This window comes from Vipera ursinii, assembly GCF_947247035.1.
Source record: "Vipera ursinii genome assembly, chromosome: Z".
In the NCBI taxonomy this organism is placed as follows: Eukaryota; Metazoa; Chordata; class Lepidosauria; order Squamata; family Viperidae; genus Vipera; species Vipera ursinii.
Window position 1 is genome coordinate 26,024,684 of NC_139517.1, and position 26,308 is coordinate 26,050,991.

At 38.9% G+C, this 26,308-nt stretch overlaps 1 protein-coding gene across 1 annotated transcript; it reads right to left on the reverse strand.

The window, feature by feature from the left end:
• Positions 1-12,325: 12,325 nt before the first annotated feature.
• Positions 12,326-22,063, reverse strand: LOC310650117 (olfactory receptor 11A1-like; the record flags this gene model as incomplete). The annotated part of the gene is made up of 2 exons (XM_083378951.1): positions 12,326-13,230; positions 22,042-22,063. 2 exons carry the CDS (start codon positions 22,061-22,063, stop codon positions 12,326-12,328), a joined length of 927 nt encoding a protein of 308 aa, XP_083235077.1.
• Between the last annotated feature and the right edge of the window lie 4,245 nt (positions 22,064-26,308).

Genomic DNA, 26,308 nt, shown 5'->3' on the forward strand with positions numbered 1-26,308 from the left:
TTTTCCAAGTCAATCTATCTGAGTGCTTTGATGCATAACTTATAATCATGAATCCCAACTTTCTTATAAAATATAGCTTGAGGTCCACATAAAATTGAAAACCTCAACTAGAATGAATCATGAAGATTTCACATTTCTTCATTTTACCTAAGGATGAAATTGTGAAAATGATTGCTATCATAAGATGGCATCTTTTCATCCAGTTTTCTTCATCTCTGCATGATGACATTCAGGCTGAAAAAAATTGAGAATTACAAGAAATATTCTGTCAGTCTCTTATAATATTTGGGTCATCAAAAGCCCAAAATAAAATATAAAGCAAAGTCTTTTGCAATTTTCAGGAACAATGGTGATTTTAGAAAGAACTTTGCTCTTCTTTGTGATACTGCTCCATTGTAGAGAATTACAGAGATGGCCTTAAAGAAGGCATTTAAAAGTTGTTACATAAACACTATATTACCTTGGAAGAAAGGAGGGAAGAAGAAGATAATTCAAGACTAACCTGCCCTTTTTCTCCTTGGTATGGAAAGGAGTGAGGGAGAAAAAGATAGTCAGAGAAGAGAGTTAATCTCTGCCAGATTTTCAAAATTCTATTAATATACCATATAATAATAGAGTCCAGTAGTCTTTGTGTGGTGTGTCTCCTAACCTGTCCAGCCTCAAAGAATTAACATCAGCTTTGGAAGTCAATAGAAATTCTGTCTCTGCCTTTATTAAATATTATTTTGTAAAAAAAAAGTTGAAATCATCATGTCTAATAATTACAGAAACAGACCCTTGTGAATAACTCCAATTCAGGAATGGCTTCATTACAATATTATTTCTCTTCACCAACAAAACTAATATGTGCCATTTTATAAATGATTAATGGAGTCTCTTAATGATATTAGGTTAAGGTGACAAAAATGCTTAACTCAAAATATAGTTAGTTTCCTTGAGCAATTACCAATTCCCCTGGAAGTCAAGTCTGCACTCAGCAGATTAGGTTCTCCAAAACACCAGTGACACAAAGGAAAGCCATGAGAAAGCAAAATAATTGTCAAATAATATTATTTTAAGAAACTATTTTACAAAAGGGCAACTCTTGGGAAACATAGATATGAAAGTGATTTGGCACACTGACCATAATAAATATTATAGCTTCAGATATTTTTTGTAATTCTTCAATCAAAATTTTGGACTAAGAAATCTAAGCAAGCCAAGAGCCTTTTCCAGAAAACATGCATTGGTTAAGATCATGCATCACATTGATCAAAAACTTCATAAATATTTTCACTTAAAAAGATGCATGAGATAATTTGACATCTTAAGGTTTCAATTTCAAGAAAGTTGCTTTAGGCCTTAGCTTCAACAAGTGAGTGTCAGATTCATAGATGTGCTGGCACTCACAAGCATTTGGCATACATTCAAACACTCTCTGCTATCAAAATGTGTCCCTAAATACCCTCTCTATGTGTCTCAAAATGATCTAGTGAGATTTGCTTCCAAATTATTCCAAGGAAGCTGAAAGAAGCAGTCTCCTAGCCCAGATTTCTACCTTAATTATTTTTCCTTGGGATTTTTGTCTTAATCAAAATGTGTACTTCAGAATAGTAGTTGAACTCTTTTTCAAGAAATGTATTTTGAGAGTCTATAAGATTGCATCCATGCACAGTTCATAATAATTGACATATTGTAATTGATATAAAATGTGAATTACTCTGTCTCTCTGTCTCTCTGTCTCTCTGTCTCTCTCTCTCTCTCTCTCTCTCTCTCTGTCTTTGCTCTCAATTGTCGAATAGGCAGTTTTGAAGGGAATAGCGGCCTCCAGTTTGATTTCTTCTGATTCAGATACCTCTCCCTGGGGGTCTGATAGATGAATCATTGAAGGAACAGGCCTCAAGTTACTGCTTGTTAATATCAGGTCTGTCTTTAAGAAGACCTTGTCCATCATCTGGCAGTAGACAAACCAGGAGACCTGGCAAGTATTACTGAGACATGGCTGGGGGAGAGTAGCAATGGTATCCTTTCAGAAATCTGACTATCTGAGTTTCAGGACCTATACAAACCTCAGCACTAGGGCTGGAGAGATGGAATAGAACTAATTTGTCATCTTACCTGTAGCCAGAATTACTGTTCTGGTGTGCCTGAGCATGATTGCCCATGTATTTAGTACTCCTTCAATGATATCAGTTATTCTGTTGCCTCTTAGGAATCCTCCCTGAACTCCTAGATCTGGTTACTAGCTTGGTGATGGAGGCCCTCCATCTCTTGCTATTAGGTTCTTCAATCTTCATGTGGACTGATCTCAGACATCTATGGTCTGCATTACAACTATGAGCCAGGTTATCTCTACTTTAGCATGCATAGGTGGTCACTGGTTGGACCTGATTTTTATCTCCAAGCAGATCTGATTGTGAAAATTATGATCTTCTCTTTGTTATAGATGTGATTGGCTTTTCTCTGCTTCCTCCTAAGAAGGGCCCATTAGGGTTGTTTGCTTTGAATGCCTTTTGTATCCATCAAAATTTTGGCAGATATTTGGAAACTTTTCTGTTAATCTTATGGGACAGTTAGTTTGAAGGCCTGTCTGCCATTAATATGAGATATCATCTCAGGCCCTTAATGAAACTGCACACAGTTGAACTTTCTTTGTTCAGATTTCTCTGATCAGATTTGTAAAGGAAAGAGACTTTTACTGTGGTTGATGACATGGGTTAGAATATGGATGAAAATAGCATGACTGTCCTTAACCCTCAGCAGCCTTCTGTATTATTGACAATGATTTATTTTTAGATTGTCTGTGGGGATTTGGGATATTATTTTACAATGATTCTATTCCTTTCTAAACAGTTGGTTCCAAATCAAAAATCTTCCAAGGAGAAAACTATATTCTCACAACAACACCAGGGCAGGCTTTTGTTTGTAAACAGGGAGAAGCCCACCCCCTATTCACTAGCATTTATTTATTTATTTATTTATTTAGTTAGTTATATTTATATACCGCCCTATTCCCTGAGGACTCAGGGCGGTTTACAGGGAATTAAAATCCAAAATACAAAAATTAAGAACCAAATTAAAAAATATTAAATTGACCCTGTACTCAATTAAAAAGAACCCCAAATTAAAATTTCTCCTCAGTCTGGGCCCAAGAGCTCGAAGAGCCAGGTCTTCAGGCCCCGGCGGAATGATCGGAGGTCGGGGGCAGTTCTCAGCTCCACCGGCAGCTGGTTCCAGAGGGCAGGCGCTCCCACCGAGAAGGCCCTATCCCTGGTGTCACCCGCTGGCAATCTCTTACCGGCGGGACCCTGAGCAGACCCTCCCTGTGGGAGCGCACTGGGCGAAGGGCGTTTGATGCCGGCAGCAGGTGTTCCCTCAGATATCCCGGACCCAGGCCATGTAGGGCTTTATAGGTGATAACCAGCACCTTGAATTTCACCCGGAGGGCAACCGGAAGCCAATGCAGCTCACGGAGTAGAGGTGTTACATGGGAGTATCGGGAAACCCCCATTACAACTCGCGCAGCCGCATTCTGCACCAGTTGAAGCCTCCGAGTGGTCTTCAAGGGCAGCCCCATGTAGAGAGCGTTACAGTAGTCCAAACGGGAGGTCACAAGCGCGTGAGTAACTGTGCGTAGGGCGTCTCGGTCCAGATAGGGACGCAACTGGCGCACCAGGCGAACCTGAGCAAAAGCCCCCCTGGTCACGGCTCCTATATGATCTTCGAAATTGAGCCGTGAATCCAGGAGGACGCCCAAGTTGCGAGCCCTATCGATGGGGGGTAACACCTCATCCCCCATCATTAAGGATGGAATAACTTGGTTAACCCGAGATGCCGATATGCACAGCCACTCAGTCTTGGTAGGATTGAGACGAAGCCTGTTTCTCCCCATCCAGACCTGAACCGCCTCCAGACACCGGGACATTACGGAGAGGGCATCACTGGGTTGGTTCGGGGTGGAAAGAAAAAGTTGGGTATCATCAGCGTACTGATGATACCCCACCCCAAAACCACGAATGATCTCGCCCAGCGGCTTCATATAGATGTTGAACAGGAGAGGCGAGAGAACCGACCCCTGAGGAACTCCACAAATGAGAGACCTCGGGGCGGATCTCTGCCCTCCTGTCAACACCGATTGCGAGCGGCCCTGGAGGTAGGAGGAGAACCACCGTAGAACGGTGCCTCCCACTCCCAGCCCCCTGAGACGCCGCAGTAGGATACCATGGTTGATGGTATCGAATGCCGCTGAGAGATCTAATAGGACCAGGACAGAGGAGCAACCCCTGTCCCTAGCCCTCCAGAGATCATTCACCAGCGCGACCAATGCCGTCTCCGTGCTGTGATGATGTTACAAGAGTGATAAAATATAGTTTAGATTCCCAGGAAGGAAGGAATGCATTCCAGAGGACTTGTCAGGGCCCACTTCAAAACCTCATCCTAAGAAAGCAGAACTCATGGAAGCAGTTTCTTCCAAAAGGAATTTTTATTAGGAGAAGCTGATAGCAGGCATAATAGACAGGATCTGAGGGTTTCCCACTCAGATCAATAGGTTAAAAATGTCCCAAGTAAACCCCACCCCATAATTCACCCTGTCAGTTCAAATGGACCAATCCCCAGGTGTTAAGTCCATTGTGGGAAAGAGGAAATAACACTAGACTGTCTCAGGGCTGCAGCAATGTTTTGTCAGCTCTTCATACCTTCCCTTGCAAATGCAGAGATAAATCAGTTGCCAGAGGCACATTCCTTTCTTCTCTTCCCCCCCCCCCCCAGCCTTTCTATCTGACATCAAGGGGAGAGATAGTTTACAGAGGAAGTATGCAGAAACAGCAAAGTGTTACAATGTAGCAATAGAGGAAACCAAGGCAATAACCCACAATGCTTTTCCCCCTCCCCTCCAGAAGCATGGCAGAACCCAGAATTGTAGAGAGAAAAGAATTTGAGTTAAAGAAAGAAAAGAGCCCTCTTAGAATAAGGGCTCTGACAGGACTAATAGGTAGCTCAGTTCAGATAGTTTGTGTAAAAGAAAGAGGGTGAGGCTATTTTTTCCATTTGTAATTGTTTTCAAGTATATGCTTGAGTAGATAACAGAATGTTTTAGGTCACCAAGATATCTGTCTGTAAGTGTAAAACAATAACAAAATCTGCTTGAAAAATTTATCATGTCTTTCTTGGGTTTTGGAGCCTTACATCAGTTTTACCAAACTCAAGTTCATGGAGTGTGGTTTGACCATCACTTCAGAAGTCTACTGTAAAATGTTACAAAAACTCAGATGAGCCATCCATAACAAGCATCAGGGCATGCAGACTTCTGGTGTGGTGTTGGTTCATGAAAATGCTCACCTGCACACCGCTAGATAAACCCAAGAATTTTTGAAGCAGTTCCATTGGAATGTTTCTGATCAACCCCCTCCCTATAGTCCAGATTTGGCACCGAGTGACTACAAGGAATTTCAAACCTTGAAAGTTGTTATGACAAGTGCCTCAATTTGAATGGCAATTATGTCAAAAAGTAATGTAATGTTAGAGTTTTCTAATGTGTATAATAAAAGTTCTGTATCTGCGCGTGTCTGTCATTGATAACCAAATGGAGGTTTATTTCTGAATTGCCCTTGTACATACATAAAATAAAATTTTCTCCACACCATGAATCCAACCAAATCCTCAACCAATACTGCTGAACCCAATAGCGGTACATTATTGACACTAGATTTGCATGCTTGCATTAAAATATTGACTACCTAGTAAACTGAAAATAACTTAACAATTTCAAATGACACGTGCCATAAACAATTTTATCACAAGTCGTCTTAAAGCTTTGTGAATTTCTTTGTTTCTTAAAGTATAGATGAAGGGGTTGATCAAAGGAATAATGATGGTATAGGAAATAGAGAATATTTTACTAAGAGGTCTCAGGGAGGGAGTGTCTGGCAATACATAGGCAATTATCAATGAGCCATAATAGAGACAAACTACTATGAGATGAGAGGAGCAGGTTGAAAAGGCCTTTTGCCTTCCAGTGGTGGACTGGATTTTAATGATGGCACATACAATATAGACATATGAAATGAGAGTCAACAGAAATGGAGCAATGGTGAAAACTATAGCCATGAGAAAGCCAAATAATTTAAGGAGACTTGTGTCACTACAGGATAATTTCATCAATGGACGTAAGTCACAAAAATAATGGTCTATGACATTAGGCCCACAGAAGGACAACTGAGCTACAACAGATATCAGAATTATATTAAATATTAAACTATTTATCCATGTCCCAGCCATAAGCTGGAAAAATAATTTCTTAGTCATGATAGAAGCATAGGTCAAAGGTCTACAAATTGCTGAATAGCGATCATAAGACATAGCAGCCAAAAGATAGGTTTCTAGAGCTGCACAAATGCACAATAAATGATATTGTCCTAGGCATTCTCTCACACTAATGGTTCTTTTTCCACTCAGCAAGTTGGCCAACATATTTGGCAAGAAGATAGAACTATAGCAAGTGTCCAAACAAGACAATTTTGCCAAGAAGAAGTACATTGGGGTGTGAAGGTGTTGATCAATCACAATAAGCAGAAGGATGAGGAGGTTTCCAGTTATTATCATTAGATAAATCACCAAGAAGAACCAGAAAAGGAAAAGCTGCAGATGAGGAAGATTCCCCAAGCCCAGTAGGATAAATTCTCTGATGTTTGTCTGGTTTGTTTCTTCCATATCCAACATCTTTTTCCATTAATAAAATTCTAGAATATATAACAAGAACACACGTTCAGATGCAAAATTATAAAGTATTAATTCCCTATTGTCCAAAATAAAGAGGAAGGGGAAGGGGAAAGGAGAATACTTAAAATTCTGCTAGAGAAGAATTCACCATTATTCATTATCCATTCAGATAGTTGAAATATTAGCTATAGCTGGGATGATGTAACACAGGAGCAATTTTAGTCTTGGAATCGACCAGATAAAATTAATTGATCAAGAATAGCAAATGAGAAAAGGTGATCCTGGAATTGGTTAACTTGCCTCAGGCCTTCTACTAGGGATGTTTTCAATCGGGCTGGTACAGAGGGCCATTGAAATTATATATTTTATTCATAATGATAAAAGAGTGGTGCATTGTTACAATTCTCATCAGCTCTTGACACATTGTTTATCTTTTAGTTTAATATACAAAGGATTGGTATGTAAACCACTGACATAATTTTGGAGTCTACAGAATCCAGTAACTAGTTTTCCACATCTTCAAATAAAAGCATAATATAAAAAGTATACATAGCAAGATGACACCCAAATCTCTTGAAAGCTGTCAGTAGCTCCTTAATAAGAGATACTCCAAGGGTAGCTAGCTTCCACAGTACTCAGTACTAGGTTTTATGTAAAAGATCCCAATTGCAACAGCAACCTTGAGGCTTTTGTCAAAACCTGGCCCCATGACTTCATGCCCCTACTATGGCAGTGAAACTGCAAGACCTGACTTTGACTGGACGATGTATGATTCACCATAAGAAAAGCATTGCAGCTATGTGAAAATTTCCCTCTTCTTTATTCAGAAACAAAAATAGAATAGCTCAGAATGAATTCTAAACTTTTAGACTTTTCATAATAAGAAAGAGAAATCAAAATATGTCAATAAACTTGGAATTAAAATGGTTTTCCACATTGCCACTACAGCCAACAAAAAATGCAATAATCACTTCTCATTCCCAGCCAACAAGTTGACAGCAAATTGTCTATATAGATTATATAAATATGTCAGAATATCTAGTTGTTACACAGGTTTCATGAATAATTTTTTTTTATGATGCCCAGAGGATCATCCTGTGCTGAGGGCTTTATAACTCCTAGCCAGGAAACAAGTGAGTCTTTGAAGTCATCATGAAATTACTTTGCATGGACTCATTAGCATAGCAGTACATAATCGATATATAAACAGTACTGCATCTGACCCCTTTTTAATGGGATGTTCTTTGCATTTTTCTCCAATTGGTACACAAATAAGAGCAGACACCTCCTGTTCCTAATTTAGTGATTTTATAATGATGCCTTGGATAGAGTTAGAAACCCTCAAGATACCTTGTCTAACACAATCATTCCAAAGAGAATCAGATAAGGCTGCATTTTAGCTCCTACCTCTTTTAACTTCTGTTTAAGCTCCCTACCAGACAAATTCTCCTTTCCAAGCTTCTGTCTTCCCAAGACTGCCAAGGATAATAACCCACTTCTTTTATATGCTGATGATGTGGCTCTCTTTTCAAGAGAGATAGAGAGAGGGAGAGGGAGAGGGAGAGGGGGAGGGAGAGAGGGAGAGAGAGAGAGAGAGAGAGAGAGAGAGAGAGAGAGAGAGAGAGAGAGAGAGAGAGAGAGAGAGAGAGAGAGAGAGAGAGAGAGAGAGAGAGAATATTTAGGCAAACATTATCAAGAAACTCCAATAGATTTAACTGGACCATTGAAGGAAAGGAAACTAAGCATGTCAAAAGCTTAAAATTGGTGGCAGCGGGAGGGGGGGCCTAGGGCTCCAGTCTACAGATGCTTGAAAGATACACATTGATCATACTGCTAAGCACAAAGGAGCACAGCAGCTATTATGTTTTGCCAGTTTTTTTTAAAAAAAGTATTAGGAACTGCATGCTGGCAGCTGTGAAACTTTTTACATTAAAAGTAAATTGTACATTAAAAATATCATAGGGCTATCCTGACTCAACCAATTATTCAGTAGTAAATGTTTATAGTAAACCATATTTAAAGTTGCTTCAATTCATATTTACTAATAAAAAATAATTGTCTTCATAATTATAAAGGCACGATATCTTCCCCAAAGGACAACACCAAATATTTTGCCAACATCAGCTCAGATGAAAAACGTCAAACCTGTTGGAAACATGCAGTGATTTTGCCCAACACACAACATATGGTTTGTTTTAAAATGGTATGCTGGATAAATCACAGGCTTAAACCTAAAAGTAAGCTACATACCATGATTGATAAACCATACAAGCTGGCTTTCCAGATGAACTAAAAAGAAATCATGAAATACCTTATCAAGATCTATAGAACCAATCAGTATTTTAATGGAAAAGAATATTAGGAAACAAATTATCCTCACAAAATCTATGTAAGTGTCTGAAATGTATTTGTAACAAAGGTTACAAGACCCAAAGAGTGAATACTGTCTTTCCTTCACATTAGTGCTAGATAATTTGTATTCTATAGAAGCTGGAGAATTTTCCCCTATGAATTGAAAATATTTCACAAAAATAATTAAAATAATTATACCTAAGAGATTCATTGCTGCTTTTCTGATGTAATTTGACTATGAATCCCAAAGGAAAACGTGTGTGTGTGTGTGTATGTGTGTGTGTATGTGTGTGTGTGTGTGTATATATATGTGTATGTATATGTATATGTATATGTATATGTATATGTATATGTATATGTATATGTATATGTATATGTATATGTATATGTATATGTAAGATTACTTATTGCTCAGAACTACTAATTTGGTTTTTGGTTTTTTTGGAATTTTTTGCCTTTGAGTCAGTGTTTGCTCCTGGCAACTTCCTAGACAAGTCTGTGCAGTTTCATTAGCAAAGTTTTTTCCAAAGGTTGCCTGCTTCCTAGGAGATAGGGTGATTGGTTGAGGGATACCAGCTGGCTTTCTGCCTAAAGCAGAACTGGAACTCACTGGCTCCTGATTTATATTACATTTACAATGTATGTATATTTATAATATATTTATAATATATTATATATTATTACAGCAAGCTGGTTGTCATAATTCTAAGGCTGATTGACCCACTTACAATATTATTTGTGCAATTAATCATGAGAGTCCGTAAGGTCCTATTCATGCGCCAATAATAAAATTAATCTATAACTCTACCATTAGCAAGTTTAAAATTCTTGTTTAATGCTGGAAAAAGGCATAAACTGCCAACATTGCATCTGGCCATTAGATGGGGGTAGCCTATAGAGACTAATATATTTTGTGCTACCAGCTAGTCTTGATTGTCAGTTGTATAATTCCATACACTGTATTTTATTTTCTCTTGGAATTTTTGGTGATTTGAAAATATTCCTTTTTCTCCTTGGAATTTTCACTTAAATTAGGAGTCATGTATCAGTAGCAGAAACTGGCATCTCGCATTGTCCAACATGTTCCATCTCTTTTGATGGGGGGAGAGCTATTGCCCCCCTCAGAGTGGGCCCGCAACTTGGGTGTCCTCCTGGATTCACGGCTTAACCTGGAAGATCATCTAACCACCATGACCAGGGGGGCCTATGCACAGGTTCACCTGGTGCACCAGTTACACCCCTTTTTGGACTGAGATGCCCTATGCATGGCCACCCATGCCCTTGTCACTTCTTGCCTGGATTACTGCAATGCTCTGTACATGGGGATGCCCTTGAAGTGCACCCGGAGGATCAGCTGGTGCAAAATGCGGCCGCATGGGTGCTTATGGGAGTATCTTGATACTCCCATGTTACACCTCTCCTGCATGAGCTGCATTGGCTTCCAGTTGCCCTCTGGGTACGATTCAAGGTGCTGGTAATTACCTTTAAATCCCTACATGGCTTAGGCCCAGGGTACTTGTGAGACCACCTGCTGCCAATGTCAACCTCCCATCGCCCAGTTCACTCCCACAGAGTCGGCCTCCTCAGGGTTCTGTCGGCCAGGCAATGCCGGCTGGCAACTCCCAGGGGGAGAGCCTTCTCTGTGGGTGCACCGACCCTCTGGAATGAACTGCCTCCAGAGCTGCGGATGGCCCCTGACCTTCGATCCTTCCACCATGACCTGAAGACATGGTTGTTCCAACAAGCGGGCCTGGACTGACCATGATTTTTAATTTGGTTTTTATTGTGTTAAATTGTCCCATATTTCTTATATTCATTGTTTAATTCTTTTTTTAATTTTTGTATTTTATGACTCTTAATTTTTATTGTTGTGAGCCGCCCTGAGTCCTTAGGGAGAAGGGCAGCATATAAATTTAATAAATTTATTTTATTTATTTTATTTTAATTCCATTTATATCCCGCCCTTCTCCGAAGACTCAGGGCGGCTTACAAGCTTAGCATAATCCTAATTTAATAATAATAATAATAATAATAATAATAATAATAATAATAATAATAATAATAATAATCTAATAATCCTAATTTCAGTCTAATCCACTAATTGTCTCTGGTCTATCCAGGATCATTTAGTTTGTATTGGTTCTTACTGTTGTTAAAAGTTATATATAATTTTATATATACAAATTAATCACCAAGAAGGAAAAGAAGAGGCTATGATTAAGAAGGATTCCCAAAACATAAGAAGATAAATTATGTGGTATGTGTCTCATTTGCTTTTTCTGCATCCAGCAGGCCTATCAGATTGTTACACAATGACCAGTTAAAATATAACAAAAGAAAGAAATCATTTATCTATATGCTCCACTAGATATTAAAATGACAATTCCCAATTTTATTAAAGAAAGTAGCTTAATCCACACAGAATCCAATGCTTTATCAAAAATCAGTCACCATATTTTAGCATCTTTTTTTTAGCCGATGAATTAAATTGTTGAAATGATTGGTAGAAAAAGGAAGTCTTCCAGTTTAATTCAATCTATTCAATTTATTTTGTAGGCTTTGGAAACTTGAAAAAATATGAATATGAATTTTAAAATTGTTCTATTGATTAATATTTTGTAATATTTGAACATAATCACAGTCAGTAAAATGAGCAGGAAAGTTTAATTTTGTATTGTTTTTAAACACAGTGGTTATGTGGGAAATTTACAATTTTGTTTACATATGATCCATCCCATTCCTCCTTCTCCATTCTAAACTACTGTACTATATATAAGGTCATAGCTATGCAACAGATAAATTTAGAATTAGAATCAAGGTACAATGATTATTCAGAAGTGAAGATAAATTATATTGTTATTGTATTTTCTCAGTCTATTCATTTTGTTAAAAAGTCAGTGTGCCAAGTTTAACATATGAACATTACCATTCTTTATAAAATGGAAAAAGTGAAAAATGTACAGCAGAAATCATTTTCACTTTATCACAGTTGTTACATCCATGACAAGCAAAAACCCAGAGATAGATAGTTGTGGCTGCAAAAACAAACAGTAACTATTACTAGTTTAGCAAATATGTTCAACATTTTCACAAGTTAAAGATAAGGAATTTCTTTGGACTATCCCTTCATGAGTGTTCCATGGAAGTGATGCCAGTGTGGTTGTCTATGAAGGCCATCTTCTAGGAGAGTTGAGGGCTTCCCAGTGCATTTGGTTGGCCACTGGGAAAACAGACTGCTGGACTAGATGGACTGGGACTCTGATCCAGCTGGGCACTATTTCTGTTCTGTTCTTATCTTCTGCCTAGTCCCCCCATCAAAAAAAGTTCTCAAGTTATCAACAGTTCGTCTTAAAGCCTGGTGAACTTCTTTATTTCTTAAAGTGTAGATGAGGGGATTGGCCAGAGGAGTCAGGATTGTATAAAAAATGGAGAAGATTTTATTGAGGTGCCTTAGAGTTGGGGTCTCTGGCAATATATAGACAATGATTAAGGTGCTATAAAAAAGACAGACCACCATAAGATGAGATGAACAGGTTGAAAAAGCTTTCTTTCTTCCAATAATAGATTGGATTTTTATGATGCTGCCAATGATACAAATGTAAGAACTGAAGGTCAGGAAAAATGGAGCAATAGTAAAAATGAAAGATAAGAGAAGAACAATGAGTTCAAATAGGCTAGGATCACTGCAAGACAGTTTTTTCAATGGACTTAAGTCACAAAAATAATGATCTATCACATTAGGTCCACAGAACGAAAACTGAGCTATCAGAAAGACAATAATGCTATTAGCCATAAAACCATTTAGCCATGCTACAGCTATAAGCTGGAAACAAATTTCCTTATTCATTAGAGAAGTATAGAATAAAGGTCTACATATTGCCAAATAACGGTCATAAGACATTGCTGCAAGAAGAAATGTTTCTACGCCTACACAAGAGCCAAAAAAATAATATTGGAATAGACAGTTTCTCACAGTAATAGTTCTATTTCCACCTAATAAATCAGATAACATTTTTGGTAAGATGGTTGAAGAATAGCAAATCTCCACACAGGACAAATTTCCAAGGAAGAAGTACATTGGGATATGAAGGTGTTGGTTAATTGCAACTAATATAATGATGATGATGTTTCCAATTGATGTCACAAGATAAATCACTAGGAAAAGCAAGAAAAAAAAGGCTGCAGTTCAACAGGATTCCCTAATCCTAACAATAGGAATTCTGTGATGCCTGTCTCATTCCTATTGTCTGAATCCAACATTTCTTTTGATTAATAACTGTTGTACCAAAATTAGAATATAATCAGGACATCATACAATAGTACACTCTACTAGATAAATTATAATTATGAAATCCAACTTTATTGTAAAAGGCAATCTTAGTCTTCACAGAATTGAACCAGGAACTCTTCTCTGTGTGTTTTGGCTAACAAGGGAAATTGGCAAAAGAAGGAAGCATCTTCACATCTGGTTTTATTCAATGTATGTGCTTGAATCTTGGAAAATATGCCCTGGAAAAATAATGAGAATTACAGTGAATATTGTATTAGTTAGTCTATTGTAATTTTTGAAGAAATCTAGAGCCAGCAAAAATTAAATATATAGCAATCATAGTTTAGACCTGTGCCATTTTTTGTGACAATGCTGATGGTAAGAAAGATACTACTCTGTTTCTCTGTGATTATCCGGTATGTCTACATCTCTATTCTATAAAATTATAAAAGATTATATCTACATAATTATAAATTCAGCATTAGAATCAAAGTATAACTAACAATAGTGAAAATGATGTTATGGCAAAGGCTGCAGAACTCTGAATAAGATATTATTTGACCTAATTCAAACAGTGATACTTTCATTTTTCATAATAGATGTATAATTAGCAAAAATGTTAACACAATTTTACTTGATTAAACAAGAAACCAGTGATTACGGTGACAAATTCTTTTCCTTTGGCATCATATAAGTCATCATATAAAAATGCACAAAAATGTAATAGCTGAACCATTAGAGAAGCTAATTTTGGAATAAAATTACATTTTCACACAAAAGAAATAACCAATAGAAATCATATTTATGAATGGATGATGATCACCAATTTAAGAAAGAGTAAAAATATTATTAACAGCTGTTAATTATAAAGAGTGTTACTTACTGAAAAAGAAAAGTGCCATGCCTTTCAATTTTAGATTCTGGAGAACACAACTGAGGTGGTACTATTGAACTTGATCTGGTATTTAGAGTTCACGTACATCCATGGCTTGCTGCTTGAAAATATAAAGCAATAGCAATAGCACTTAGATTTATATACTGCTTCACAGTGTTTTACAGCCCTCTCTAAGTGGTTTACAGAGTCAGAATATTGCCACCAACAATCTGGGTCCTCATTTGAACCAATTTCAGAAGGATGGAAGGCTGAATCAATCTTGAGCTGGTAGAACTGCTGAACTGCTGGCAGCCAGCAGTCAGCAGAAATAGCCTGTAGTACTGCATTCTAACCACTGCACCACCATAGGAATCCAACTTGAATCTTCATAAGATTTTTTCCCCATGCTTCTTGAATAAGGATGAAAGAATATTCTTCTTTAGTAAAAATTGGGAAAAAGTCCAAACCTGTTAGGAATCTTCCTTAATGGTGGAAGAACCAAGCAATAAATTTAGAACTAAATTAAAAACTAAATCTTGATATCATTAAGAATACTTAGCTTTATAGAACATACAGTGTTAAAGGGTTCCAACAAAACATTCTGGGCCAGCCACAATAAGCAAAGACTATAATTGAAAAAAACCCCATAACTTACCTTCCTATTGACTGTTGTTTTCAGAGAAATAAAAAAAATGAGTTTTAGCTATCATGGAATCTCAGGAACTTGGAAAAAAAACTTGTCAAAAATCCCCCAATACTTTCCAGGAGGAAATGCTCACTATGCAAAAACACTTTTGATGACATAAATGGATGTATTTCTACATTAACCTCACAACACAAGAATTTTCAGAATATGAAATAATATTATATATATTGTGAAATGTGAAATGTAACTGTTATCAGATGCAATTTTTAAAGATTAAATATTTGTTTGAACATGGTTAAAATATAACATGGATTACTTAATTAGTAAATATCAAATGGAATAGACTTTAAAAAATGGGGGATATAAATGAATTTTAGTTTGAGAGAGGTATGTTTTCTTTTTCTTCTTTCTTATTCGCCATTTGGCGAAAGAAAAAGACAAAAAGCAGATCCATGGGATCAGAAGATTGGACCTATCAGAAGCAATTTTTAAAGATTAAGCATTTGTTTGAATATGGTTAAAATACAATATGAACTACTCAACCAGCAACTATTGAATGGAATAGAGTTAAAAGATATATTTTTACGATATGAGAAATGTAACTGTCTTATCAGATGCAATTTTTAAAGATTAACTATCTGTTTGAATATAGTTAAAATATAACATGGATTACTTAATTAACAAATATTGAATGGAATAGAGTTAAAAATGAAAAAAATGGGGGATATAAATGAATTTTAGTTTGAGAGAGATATTTTTTCTTTTTCTTCTTTCTTATTATGAGTAGTATTGGGGTTTTTTATGATATGAGAAATGTAATTGTTGGGAGGATTATTGTGAGGGAAACAGCTTAGATATTGAACTCTAAATCAATTTTGAGAAAATCTTAAAAGATAAAAATGATTTCAATTTTGTGGGGAAAAAGTCTAAACGAGAATGTTGAAAACAGAACATACAACACAACCAAGAGGACTAATTAGAAAAGAAGTTCTATACGAATGCTATTACCAATTGGATAAATGTTAGAAAAATGTTTATATTTAATCTCTTTGTTACTAAAATATTAAGAACTGTATTAACCTAATGTTTGCAAAGGAGAACAATATGGGGAAAAGACAAACTCAAGGAAAGCTGTTATGTAGAATACAATATGATAGAAATTGACTATTATTGATTACTGTGAAATGTGAACCCAGGCAACATGCTGTTTACTAAGCACTAAGATTGTTAGTTTTTCTTAAAAAATGAAAACATGAAAACATTAAACATGGAAAGAATAATTTCAACAGAATGTTGTTTCTTGTTAATACAGTAAGTAGTCATTTCTTTTCATATGATGATATTTTCTAAAGTTTAATGATCTAGTGTAAGGTGAATATATTCTTGATTTATATGCTTCTTTGAGCAAATTGCATTTGGCCAGATGGTCAAGTCCGTGTAACAGACCAAGTGGCTATATAAATTGAATAAATAATAAATAAATATAGCTGGATGTTTACATTTATTCAAGGACAGCACCCAAATATTTTTCTAGAGATCAGTACAGGGAAAAAATACTTCTGTTTTGTTTAGTGTGCCCTGGACTGGCTTTACTCAGTACATAACTGCATTATTTCTTTTAAAATTATTTGCTAAATAAATCCAATGTCTCCTATACAAAACTATAAAAAAAATGATTTGTAGAGGGTTATGCATAATCCTAACTCCCCAGATCAAGTTGAACTAAAATGATACCATGGTATAAATTTATAATACTTACTAAAATTTATGAACCCAACAAATATTTTAGTGAAAAAGAACATTAGGAGAAGAGTACCATCTTTCCAAAATCCATGGAATTGTCTAAAATTTATTAGCAGCAGATTACTGTTTTATTTTTTGATGTCCCAAAGAATCAATGTTTTTTTCCTCCCAATTACTGCTCAAGGCAAGCTAGAGCATTTACTGCTTTCAAATCAAAGTATTTCTAAATACTTTCTAGCTTTTGATAAACATTTAAAATAATTAACCCTGAGAGAGCTGATGCTGCTTTTGTGCTTTTCTGATGCAATTTGATTATGAACCAAAAGGGAGGCTTGGGATTTCTCTGTTATTCAGAGCTTGCTAATTCTGAAAAATGGCTGACTCCTTTGCAAAACTAATTTACATCTTTAATTGCTAACATTCTGGAAATTTTATCTCTAATCTTGAGAAAAGGCAGGAACTGCAGACTTTGCAGATCTGCTACTTTGAGAGGTATTTTTAATGATACCACCAGGCCCTGATTATTAGTTTGTATAACTCCAAAATTATCTCTCATTTTGCTTTCTGTTTCCTAGTTAAAATTTACTAGAAATCCTAGAAGGGAGGGGATTGGCCTTCAGCGGAGCTGACTTCTATCTTCCATCTTGGTATCAAACCAATTTACATTCCCTTACAACAGGGGTCTTCAAACTTGGTCCTTTTTATGACTTGTGGACTTTATGCCTGGCCGGGGAATTCTGGGAGTTGAAGTCCACAAGTCATAAAAGGGCCAAGTTTGTAGACCCCTGCCTTACAACAATGCTTTGAATCATTCTGTATCCCAGGTAGGACTACAACAAAGCCTTGTCTGGAATCTTACTGTCAGTCTGAAATGTTAAAAATCAATCACATGAAGTGAGCTACCCCAATACCTCATTATTATATTACACTAGAAAACCTGTGACACCTTGGGCCATCATTACAGATATACATTTAATTAATTAATTAATTAAAATTTCCTTGACTTATTCTTTAATTCTTCAGCAATGGCAGTGCTTCTAATGTACTTCTTTCCTTGGAAAAGTTCTTTAAAATTCAGGGAGATACTCAGAGAGGTTTCTGTCTTGAAAATAGCCCATTAAGTCCAATCAAACATTAGCAGTTGATCACAGGAAATGTTTGGCATTATGTCATAAAATAGTTTATGATATTAATAAAAGAGAACATTTATATGTCAGGACTGAACTGTGGAGTCTTTGATGCTCTCTGAGCTTTCTTGTTTGTTTTTTCTTGCAGACATTTCTTTACTAAATTAGATAACATATTCAGTGCTAGAAGTGAGTGGGATTTGCTCTCATTTTATTTATATTTTATGATAATATTATGTCATAAAATGTTTTATTAAATTCACTAAATGTCAATTCCACAGGAATTGTAGCTTTATTTGGGATGGGAAGCTCTGATACCACCATCTGATCAGACTAGTAGATGGTGCTGCTATTAAAAACCACCAAGAAGCTTCAATTGGTGCAAAAAGCAGTGCTTTTTTTTGAAAAAGAAAAAGGTGCCGAAACTCACACATGTCATATAACCTGCCTTGCCTACCCTACAAGGTTCCATCCAAAAAAGGTGCCGGAACTCCGTTCTGAGCGTTCTATGACAAAAAAAAGCCCTGGCAAAAAGGGTATTTACTGTTTTTTTAGTGTTTTAGTTCCAGTTTGGTTCCAGGCTTCTGGAATTTTTTTCAATGTAGACATTACCTTCCTTCCAGAACAGGGGTGTCAAACTCAATTTCATTGAGGGCCGCATCAGCATTGTGGTTGCCCTCAGGGGGCCGGGTGGGTGTGGCCAGGGTGGGTGTGGCCTACTGGGTGGGAGTGGCTAGAGTGCGTACGGCCTACTGAGTGGGCATGGCCAGCTCTACATCGTTCGCATCAAGGGCGCCTATGGGGGCCTGGGCAGGAGTGGGACAGATCTGAGGGTCTCTGGCAGAAGGAGGGTCTCTGGGCCAGGGCCAAGACAGTGGGGGCCGTTCCCTCACTATTTCCAGGATGGCTTCACAGGCCGCATGAAACCACTTTGCGGGCCGGATCTGGCCCCCGGGCCTTGTGTTTGACATGTCTGTTCCAGAAGGAGTTGAAGATAGAGCTTTTCTAGGTGGCTTTTGAAGTCTGAGACCATATATATTATTTAGGAGGGAGGATATTATATTGCAAGAATTTAAATTCTATTATTGTCTGTTCTTATTTTTGTTAGCTTAAGACAGTCTTATCTAAAATAGCAGTGGGCTACACAGTTGATTAAAAAAAATCTCCAGAGAAAGAAGTGTTTCGCACTATTTAAAGCTTAATTATTTTCCCTGTTATAAAATGTAAAATATATAGTAATAATGTCAATAATCTTTATTGTATTTCTAATAAAAGAATGATTTTCACTCTGGTGAGTAAGAGAAAATCTGTGCTTTATTCCAAAATATGAAGTGTTTGGAGCAAGCAATATCAAAGTCATATTAGACAATAGAAAAATCCCTGAATTGATAGAGCCACCCATCATACAGAGACAGGCAGCGGGCTAATGCCTCCCTAAGTAACACCAGCTGCCTGCCATTAGTGCAGGTTCGCATCCCACCAGGCTCAAGGTTGACTCAGCCTTCCATCCTTCCAAGGTAGGTAAAATGAGGACCCAGATTGTTGGGGGCAATTAAGCTGACTTTGTAATAATGCCGCTTGGGGGGGGTGTGAAAGCCCTAATAAGCAGGCATATACATAGAATGAAGGCTACTGCTAAGCTTGTAAGCCGCCCTGAGTCTTCGGAGAAGGGCGGGATATAAATGGAATTAAAATAAAATAAAAAAATAGTGGGACAATGCCCAGCTATGAAGAAGAAACATAGTACAAACTGGGGAAACTGAATCAGAACCTGAGTAAGCAATGAGCCCTCATGCATCCCCTTATAAGACATATACTTACAGGAACAATTCAATGAAAAACCTACAAAAGTAGCTTTTCCAAACAATAAGGGAGCATAGATAGTTCAGAAATGTGGTTTCCAACATTGAAAGAAAGCTAAAAAATGTTAGGCAAACCATAGTTTATCGTACGTGGGAAGGAACCCAAATATTCTTGTTATTTTTTGCAAAGTATAAGATTCTTCAACTATTATGTAAAAACTTAGGAAACCTGCCTCAAAAATTAATCTTTGTACTGGTAAAAAGGTAAAGGTAAAGGTACCCCCGCACATGCGTGCTAGTCGTTTCCAACTCAGGGGCCAGTGCTCATCTCCGTTTCAAAGCCAAAGAGCCAGCACTTGTCCGAGGACATCTCCATGGTCATGTGGCCAGCACTCTGCGGAACCTAAACTGAGAAGGGACAAATGTAAAATTGAGGTCCCTTCTACTGAGTTCCTGGGTTTCCACACAGCATTCACCCTGCCAAATCCAAATTGAGAGCCATTCAGATGACACCATCCCCCAAGTCAAAGGGAGAGCTCCAGGCATTCCTGGGTCTCCTGAACTTTTACCATGCATTCTTACCTAACAAGGCTGTGGTGGCAGAGTTGTTACACTGGCTCTTGGATAAGAACGTTCCATGGAAGTGGACCAAGGTCAACAAAAGCAGTTTCAAGGCAGTAAAGGCACTACTGTCTTCTAATTCAGTGCTCACGCATTTCAATGAGAAATTGCCAGTCTGCTTGGCCTGTGATGCATCCCCTTATGAGGTGGGGGCTGCTGTCAGCTATTTGTCCAGAGATGGGACTCAAGTCCCAATTGCATACTACTCACACACCCTGTCAGCTGCTGAGTGAAATTATGCTCAAATTGACAGAGCTTCTGGCCATAGTGGCCAGGGTGAAAAAATTCCACGATTACTTGTATGGCAGGGAATTCATAATATTCACTGATCACAAGCCATTAATGGGGCTATTCACTACTGACAGACAGACCCCTCAAATCCTCTCACCCAGAATGCTAAGGTGGTCCATTTTCCTATCTGCCTATAACTTTAGGCTGACAATTAAACCTGGAAAGGACATGGGCCATGCTGATGCTAAGTAGGTTACCATTGCCTCACGTGGAGTCAGATCCAGCTCCAGCTTCTCACATCTTGTCAATCCAAGATTTGCCCAAGTTCCCTCTACATGCAGGGGATGTGGCTGCAGAAACTGCTGCAGACAAAGCTTTGAGAAGGGTTCTGGCATGGGTTCACACAGGTGGCTAGAAAATAGCTGTGGACCTGAGTTTAATTTTTTATTTTAATTTTATTAGATTTATATACCGCCCTTTCCTGAAGGACTCAGGGCGGTTTACAGGGCATTTTAAGATCACACCAATACAAAATACAAAAGTTAAAAGACAATTTAAAAGATTAAATTATCCCTGAAAATAAAAACCCCAGTTAAAAATTCTCAGCCTGGGCCGGAGAGCTCAAAGAGGCAAGTCTTCAGGTCCCAGCAGAATGAACGTAGGTCAGGGGCAGTCCTGAGCTCCACGGGCAGCTGGTTCCAGAGGGCAGGCGCACCCACAGAGAAGGCCCTCCCCCTGGGTGTTATCCGCCGGCAATCTTTTACCGGCGGCACCCTGAGAAGATCCTCCCTGTGTGAACGCACTGGACGAAGGGAACTTGATGCTGGCAGCAGGTGTTCCCTCAAATATCCCGGACCCAAGCCATTCAGGGCTTTATAGGTCATCACCAGCACTTTGAAGGCAACCGGAAGCCAATGCAGCTCGCGGAGTAGAGGTGTTACATGGGAGTATCGGGAAACCCCCATCACAACTCACGCGGCCGCATTCTGCACCAGTTGAAGCCTCTGAGTGGTCCTCAAGGGCAGCCCCATGTAGAGAGCATTGCAGTAGTCTAAACGGGGGGTCACGAGCGCATGAGTGACTGTGCGTAGGGCATCTCAGTCCAGGTAGGGTCACAACTGGTGCACCAGGCGAACCTGGGCAAAAGCCCCCCTGGTCACGGCTCCTATATGATCTTCAAAATTGAGCCGTGAGTCCAGGAGGACGCCCAAGTTGTGAGCCCTATCAATGGGGGGTAACACCTCATCCCCCATCGTTAAAGGTGGAATAGTTTGGTTAGCCCGAGATGCCGATATGCACAGCCACTCAGTCTTGGCAGGATTGAGATGAAGCCTGTTTCTCCCCATTCAGACCTGGACCGCCTCCAGGCAACGGGACATCACGGCAAGGGCATCGCTGGGTTGGTTTGGGGTGGAGAAAAAAAGTTGGGTATCATCAGCGTACTGATGATACCCTACCCCGAAACCATGAATGACCTTGCCCAGCGGCTTCATATAGATGTTGAACAGGAGGGGCGAGAGAACCGACCCCTGAGAAACTCCACAAACGAGAGGCCTCAGGGTGGATCTCTGCCCTCCCGTCAACACCGACTGCGAGCGGCCCAGGAGATAGGAGGAGTCTAACTAACTATTAACCCCAGCAGGGGGTTAGTAGCCAGTCCAGGGCCGTCCTCTCACCATGGTCCTGTCCCAGGCTCATTCCGGAATATCACATGTTCCAGAATATCACAGGGAGGTCACAGGAACAGGAAAGAGTCGAAACATCCCAAATCCTGTTCCAGCCTCTAACCAGCATCAACCAGCATCAAGTACAAACCCATTTTGAGCAGTAACGCAGCAGAGATAATCAAACATGCTGAACCCATCCCTAGGGCAACGGGAACTCAGTCATAGATGTTAAATGTTCAACTTCAAGCAGTCAATCTCCATCATCGTTTGGGGGAAAGAAGGCGACAAAAAGCCTCCCCCATAACTTCCACACCAAAACTGCACCCAACAGCAAACTCTGGGAAAAGATGGTCCGCGGCCATTTACAAGCCGAAAAGCCAGAGTAGCAGTCAGGAGCAGAGGGATCCAAGTAGCTGCAAATGGCGCCCTCCAGTTAATCTTAGGCGCCAGGTGGTCCACCCAAGGGTCCACAGCTGACTTCGAGGCTGCCGAAGCTGCTCCAGTCCAACACGCAAGCCAAAAGAGATCGATTCAAGCCGGTAACAGCGCCCAACAGCTGATTCCGGGTGCCAGCTGATCAGCAGCAGACCACAAGTCACCCAGCCGCTGCCGCAGCCACCGCTCTGCTCCGGGGGGGAGGCAAGGCTCCACACCGCAAAACGGTGCTAGCCCGCTGTTCTTGCACCCCCCCTGAGTATGCACCTCGGCTGGGTCCTGATGAACCCCCCGGCCACCCATTGCATCGGCTCACTGTGGAGCTCAACAAACGCCGCCCATGGTCGCCGCCATCTTGGGCAAAAAAAAAAGTTCCAGAGTTATTTTACTTGCAGACATGAGCTTTCAGTTCATAAGGGGTGCATCCTGTGGGGGAGCAGGGTCATTGTCCCCACTTCATTAAGGCAGCATGTGTTGCAGTCTCTCCATGAGTGTCATCCGGGCATTGTCCAGATGAAGGCATTGACACAGAGCTACCTTTGGTGTCTTGGGTTACATAAGGCTATCAAGGCCCAGGTACACAGGTGTTACATGTGTCAACAGTCTAGACCAGAAATGCCACAGACTCCAGTCCACAGATGGGAGGAGACTCATACACCATGATCAAGGATCCATATTGACTTTGCTGGCCCTTTTTAAGGGCAATTATTTCTGATAGTGGTTGACAGCTACTCCAAATCGCTGGACGTAATTCCCACATCAACTATGACTACTGCTAGGACCATCCAGGTGCTTAGAAAGCTTTTTGCAACACACGGGCTGCCGGACATCATAGTCTCAGACAATGGGGCCCAGTTCACAGCAACAGAGTTCCAGGCCTTCTTGAGGGCAAACCTCATAAGGCATGCCAAATCGGCCCCTTTTCGCCCTTCCTCTAATGGGCAAGCCAAATGCATGGTGCACACAACAAAAGAGTCACTGAAGTGAATAGTGACTGGAGATTGGTACCATAGGCTTGCTGAGTTCTGGCACCTTTTTCTTTTACAAAAAAAGCACTCGTGAGGACCATGCACCAGGCCCGTTCCCAGGGCCAGAAACCAGCATCAGAACAGAGCAATTCACATGCTCTGAGGACTCTTGCAGTCAAGTCAATGGGGAGGTGGTTGTAAATGGGCACAGCCCGGGAGTGCAACATGGGTCCCCTGACAGGGAAAGCCAACCAGAAAAAGACAGCTGCTGTGCTAACTCTGCTCCAGCATTGGACTTTGGTCTGGGCCAACCTGGAAGGGCCGACCACAGGGACTCAAGTCAGTCCGACTCTTGTGAACCTTTGAATACTGGTCTACCCAGCCTGGTGGGCAAGCTGATAGACCGCAATGTTCAAGGTTGACTCAGCCTTCCATCCTTCCGAGGTAGGTAAAATGAGGACCCAGATTGTTGGGGGCAATAAGCTGACTTTGTAATAATGCCGCTTGGGGTGTGTGTGAAAGCCCTAATAAGCAGGCATATACATAGAATGAAGGCTACTGCTAAGCTTGTAAGCCGCCCTGAGTCTTCGGAGAAGGGCGGGATATAAATGGAATTAAAATAAAATAAATAAATAAAATAAATGTGCCTGGATCTCCCTGGTGTTCTACAAGGTCATGCAGACCACCACCATATCTGCAAGACTTTGGGCCTAAATGATTGGTAGAAAGTGTGTACATTCTAGGGGGGGGGAAAGTGTAATGTATTGGGGGTTTTCTTGTGTGCAAAGTTCACATGTTGTAATTGCAGCTAACGGTTGCCTGTGTAACAGCTTGGAGGTTTTAGCCAGACTTAGAGTCTCCTGCTCAGCCATTGGCTGATTTATGCGGGAACTGTAATACTTTAAACTTATTGGCTGCCACCTAGTGGCCATCCTGATAAATAGTGGTGCGGACACATGTGCAGCCCTCTCCAGCAGCTCAATAAAGCATGTTCCTGTTTTCACTTGCTCATCTCGCCTCGTGCTTCGAACCAATGCAATACATAACACCCCCTTTATTACTTGTTAAGGCAATGAGGGTCAGTTATATTAGGACACAATTTAGTAGAGTCTCCAAAGCTTATATAGTCTTCAGAGCTTGTTCAACAAACATGGACATGCTAGGTAACATACAAGCACAAGACCCCAAACATACAAATGGGGTTACATTTATCACAGGACTGCAAGGAAAAGAAATGTATGAATACATGATTGGTTACAAAGCATTGTCATAGGGGATAAGAACTTTGTCCAAATAATATATATGTGATACGTACTCAAACTTTTTCTACTAACTAAATAAATTAAACTTTTAAAAATATATTTTGTCAAACTTTGGTTATTAAGCAACAGCTATTATATTTAATTTCTTCAAACAGTTTTTCTGTTCTGAACAAAACTCATGTGGGCTTCACAATATTTTTTACTATTTACAGTCATATCACAATATTTTGACCACTAAAATAGGTTTCTCTATATAAAAACAATATTTTCAGCATATGTAACAATAGAACAAAATTAATCAAAGTAAATAATCATAGTAAAGCACATAATAGTTTTCTTTCTTTTTAATAATTTTACTTAAATTATGTTAAACAGGTAAAACTAAGACCAAAGAAAACTACTACAAACATATGTAATTTGGATTTTTTTTTCTATACTAGTTTTCTGGAAGGGTTTTTAAAAAAAGAAAATTCAGATGCAATTTGAAAACAACTAAAGTGACTAATTTATTTTAAGGTTATATGAAAAGTCAACAGAAAGTCCAGATAGGAGAACACATTAAATATTGTAGAAAAAAAACTATGCAGAGAAATGTCTAAATTCTGCTAAAAAAGAATATCAACAACTTTCAAATATGTTTTAAAATAAATCATTGAAAATAATGTCCATACAATAAGAAATAAGTAGACCAAGTTCAGATAAAGCTGGAGAAGATGAAAAGTCAGTTGCTTTTGCTAATTGAAAAATCAGTTGCAGAAGCCAATTAAACTCTGTTTCAACCATTGTACTACCTCAAATTCTCAGGCAATACTAATGAACAGAATAGCACTTTATTACTGACAACCCGATTGTCATGTTTTTGTTAAAATTTGATTGCCAAAGAATTGAGAAACAAATGCCAGTATCAAGTGACAAATGATTTAAAAATCATCATTTTATTAAAATATCATCTTAATGCTTTATGAACTTCTTTGTTTCTCAAAGTGTAGATAAGAGGGTTAACTAAAGGAGTCATGATTGTATAAAAAATGGAAATGATTTTATTGAGGTATCTTAGGGTAGGGGTGTCTGGCAATGTACTGTATAGGCAATGAATAATGTACCATAAAAGAGGCAAACTACCATGAGATGAGATGAACAGGTTGAAAAGGCTTTATGCCTTCCTTTGGTGGATTTGATATTTATGATGGTGATGATTATGCAAATGTAAGAAGTGAGGGTCAACAGGAATGGAGGAATAGTGAAAACAATGGTCGTGCAAAAAGTAAAGCGTTCAAAGAGACTTGTGTCACTACAGGAGAGTTTCAACAATGGATATAAATCACAAAAGTAATGATCGATAATATTAGGCCCACAAAAGGTTAATTGAGCCATAACAGTTACAAGAATGACATTAAATATGGTTTGATTACATTGAACAATTACAATTCTATGGATATTTTCTCAAAGCATATGAACATTTCCTAAACATTCGTCTTAAGGATTTATGAACTTCTTTATTTCTTAAAGTATAGACGAGAGGATTGACCAGAGGAGTTAGGATTGTGTAAAAAATAGAGAAAATTTTATTGAGATGTTTCATAGTGGGTGAATCTCGGAACATATAGACAA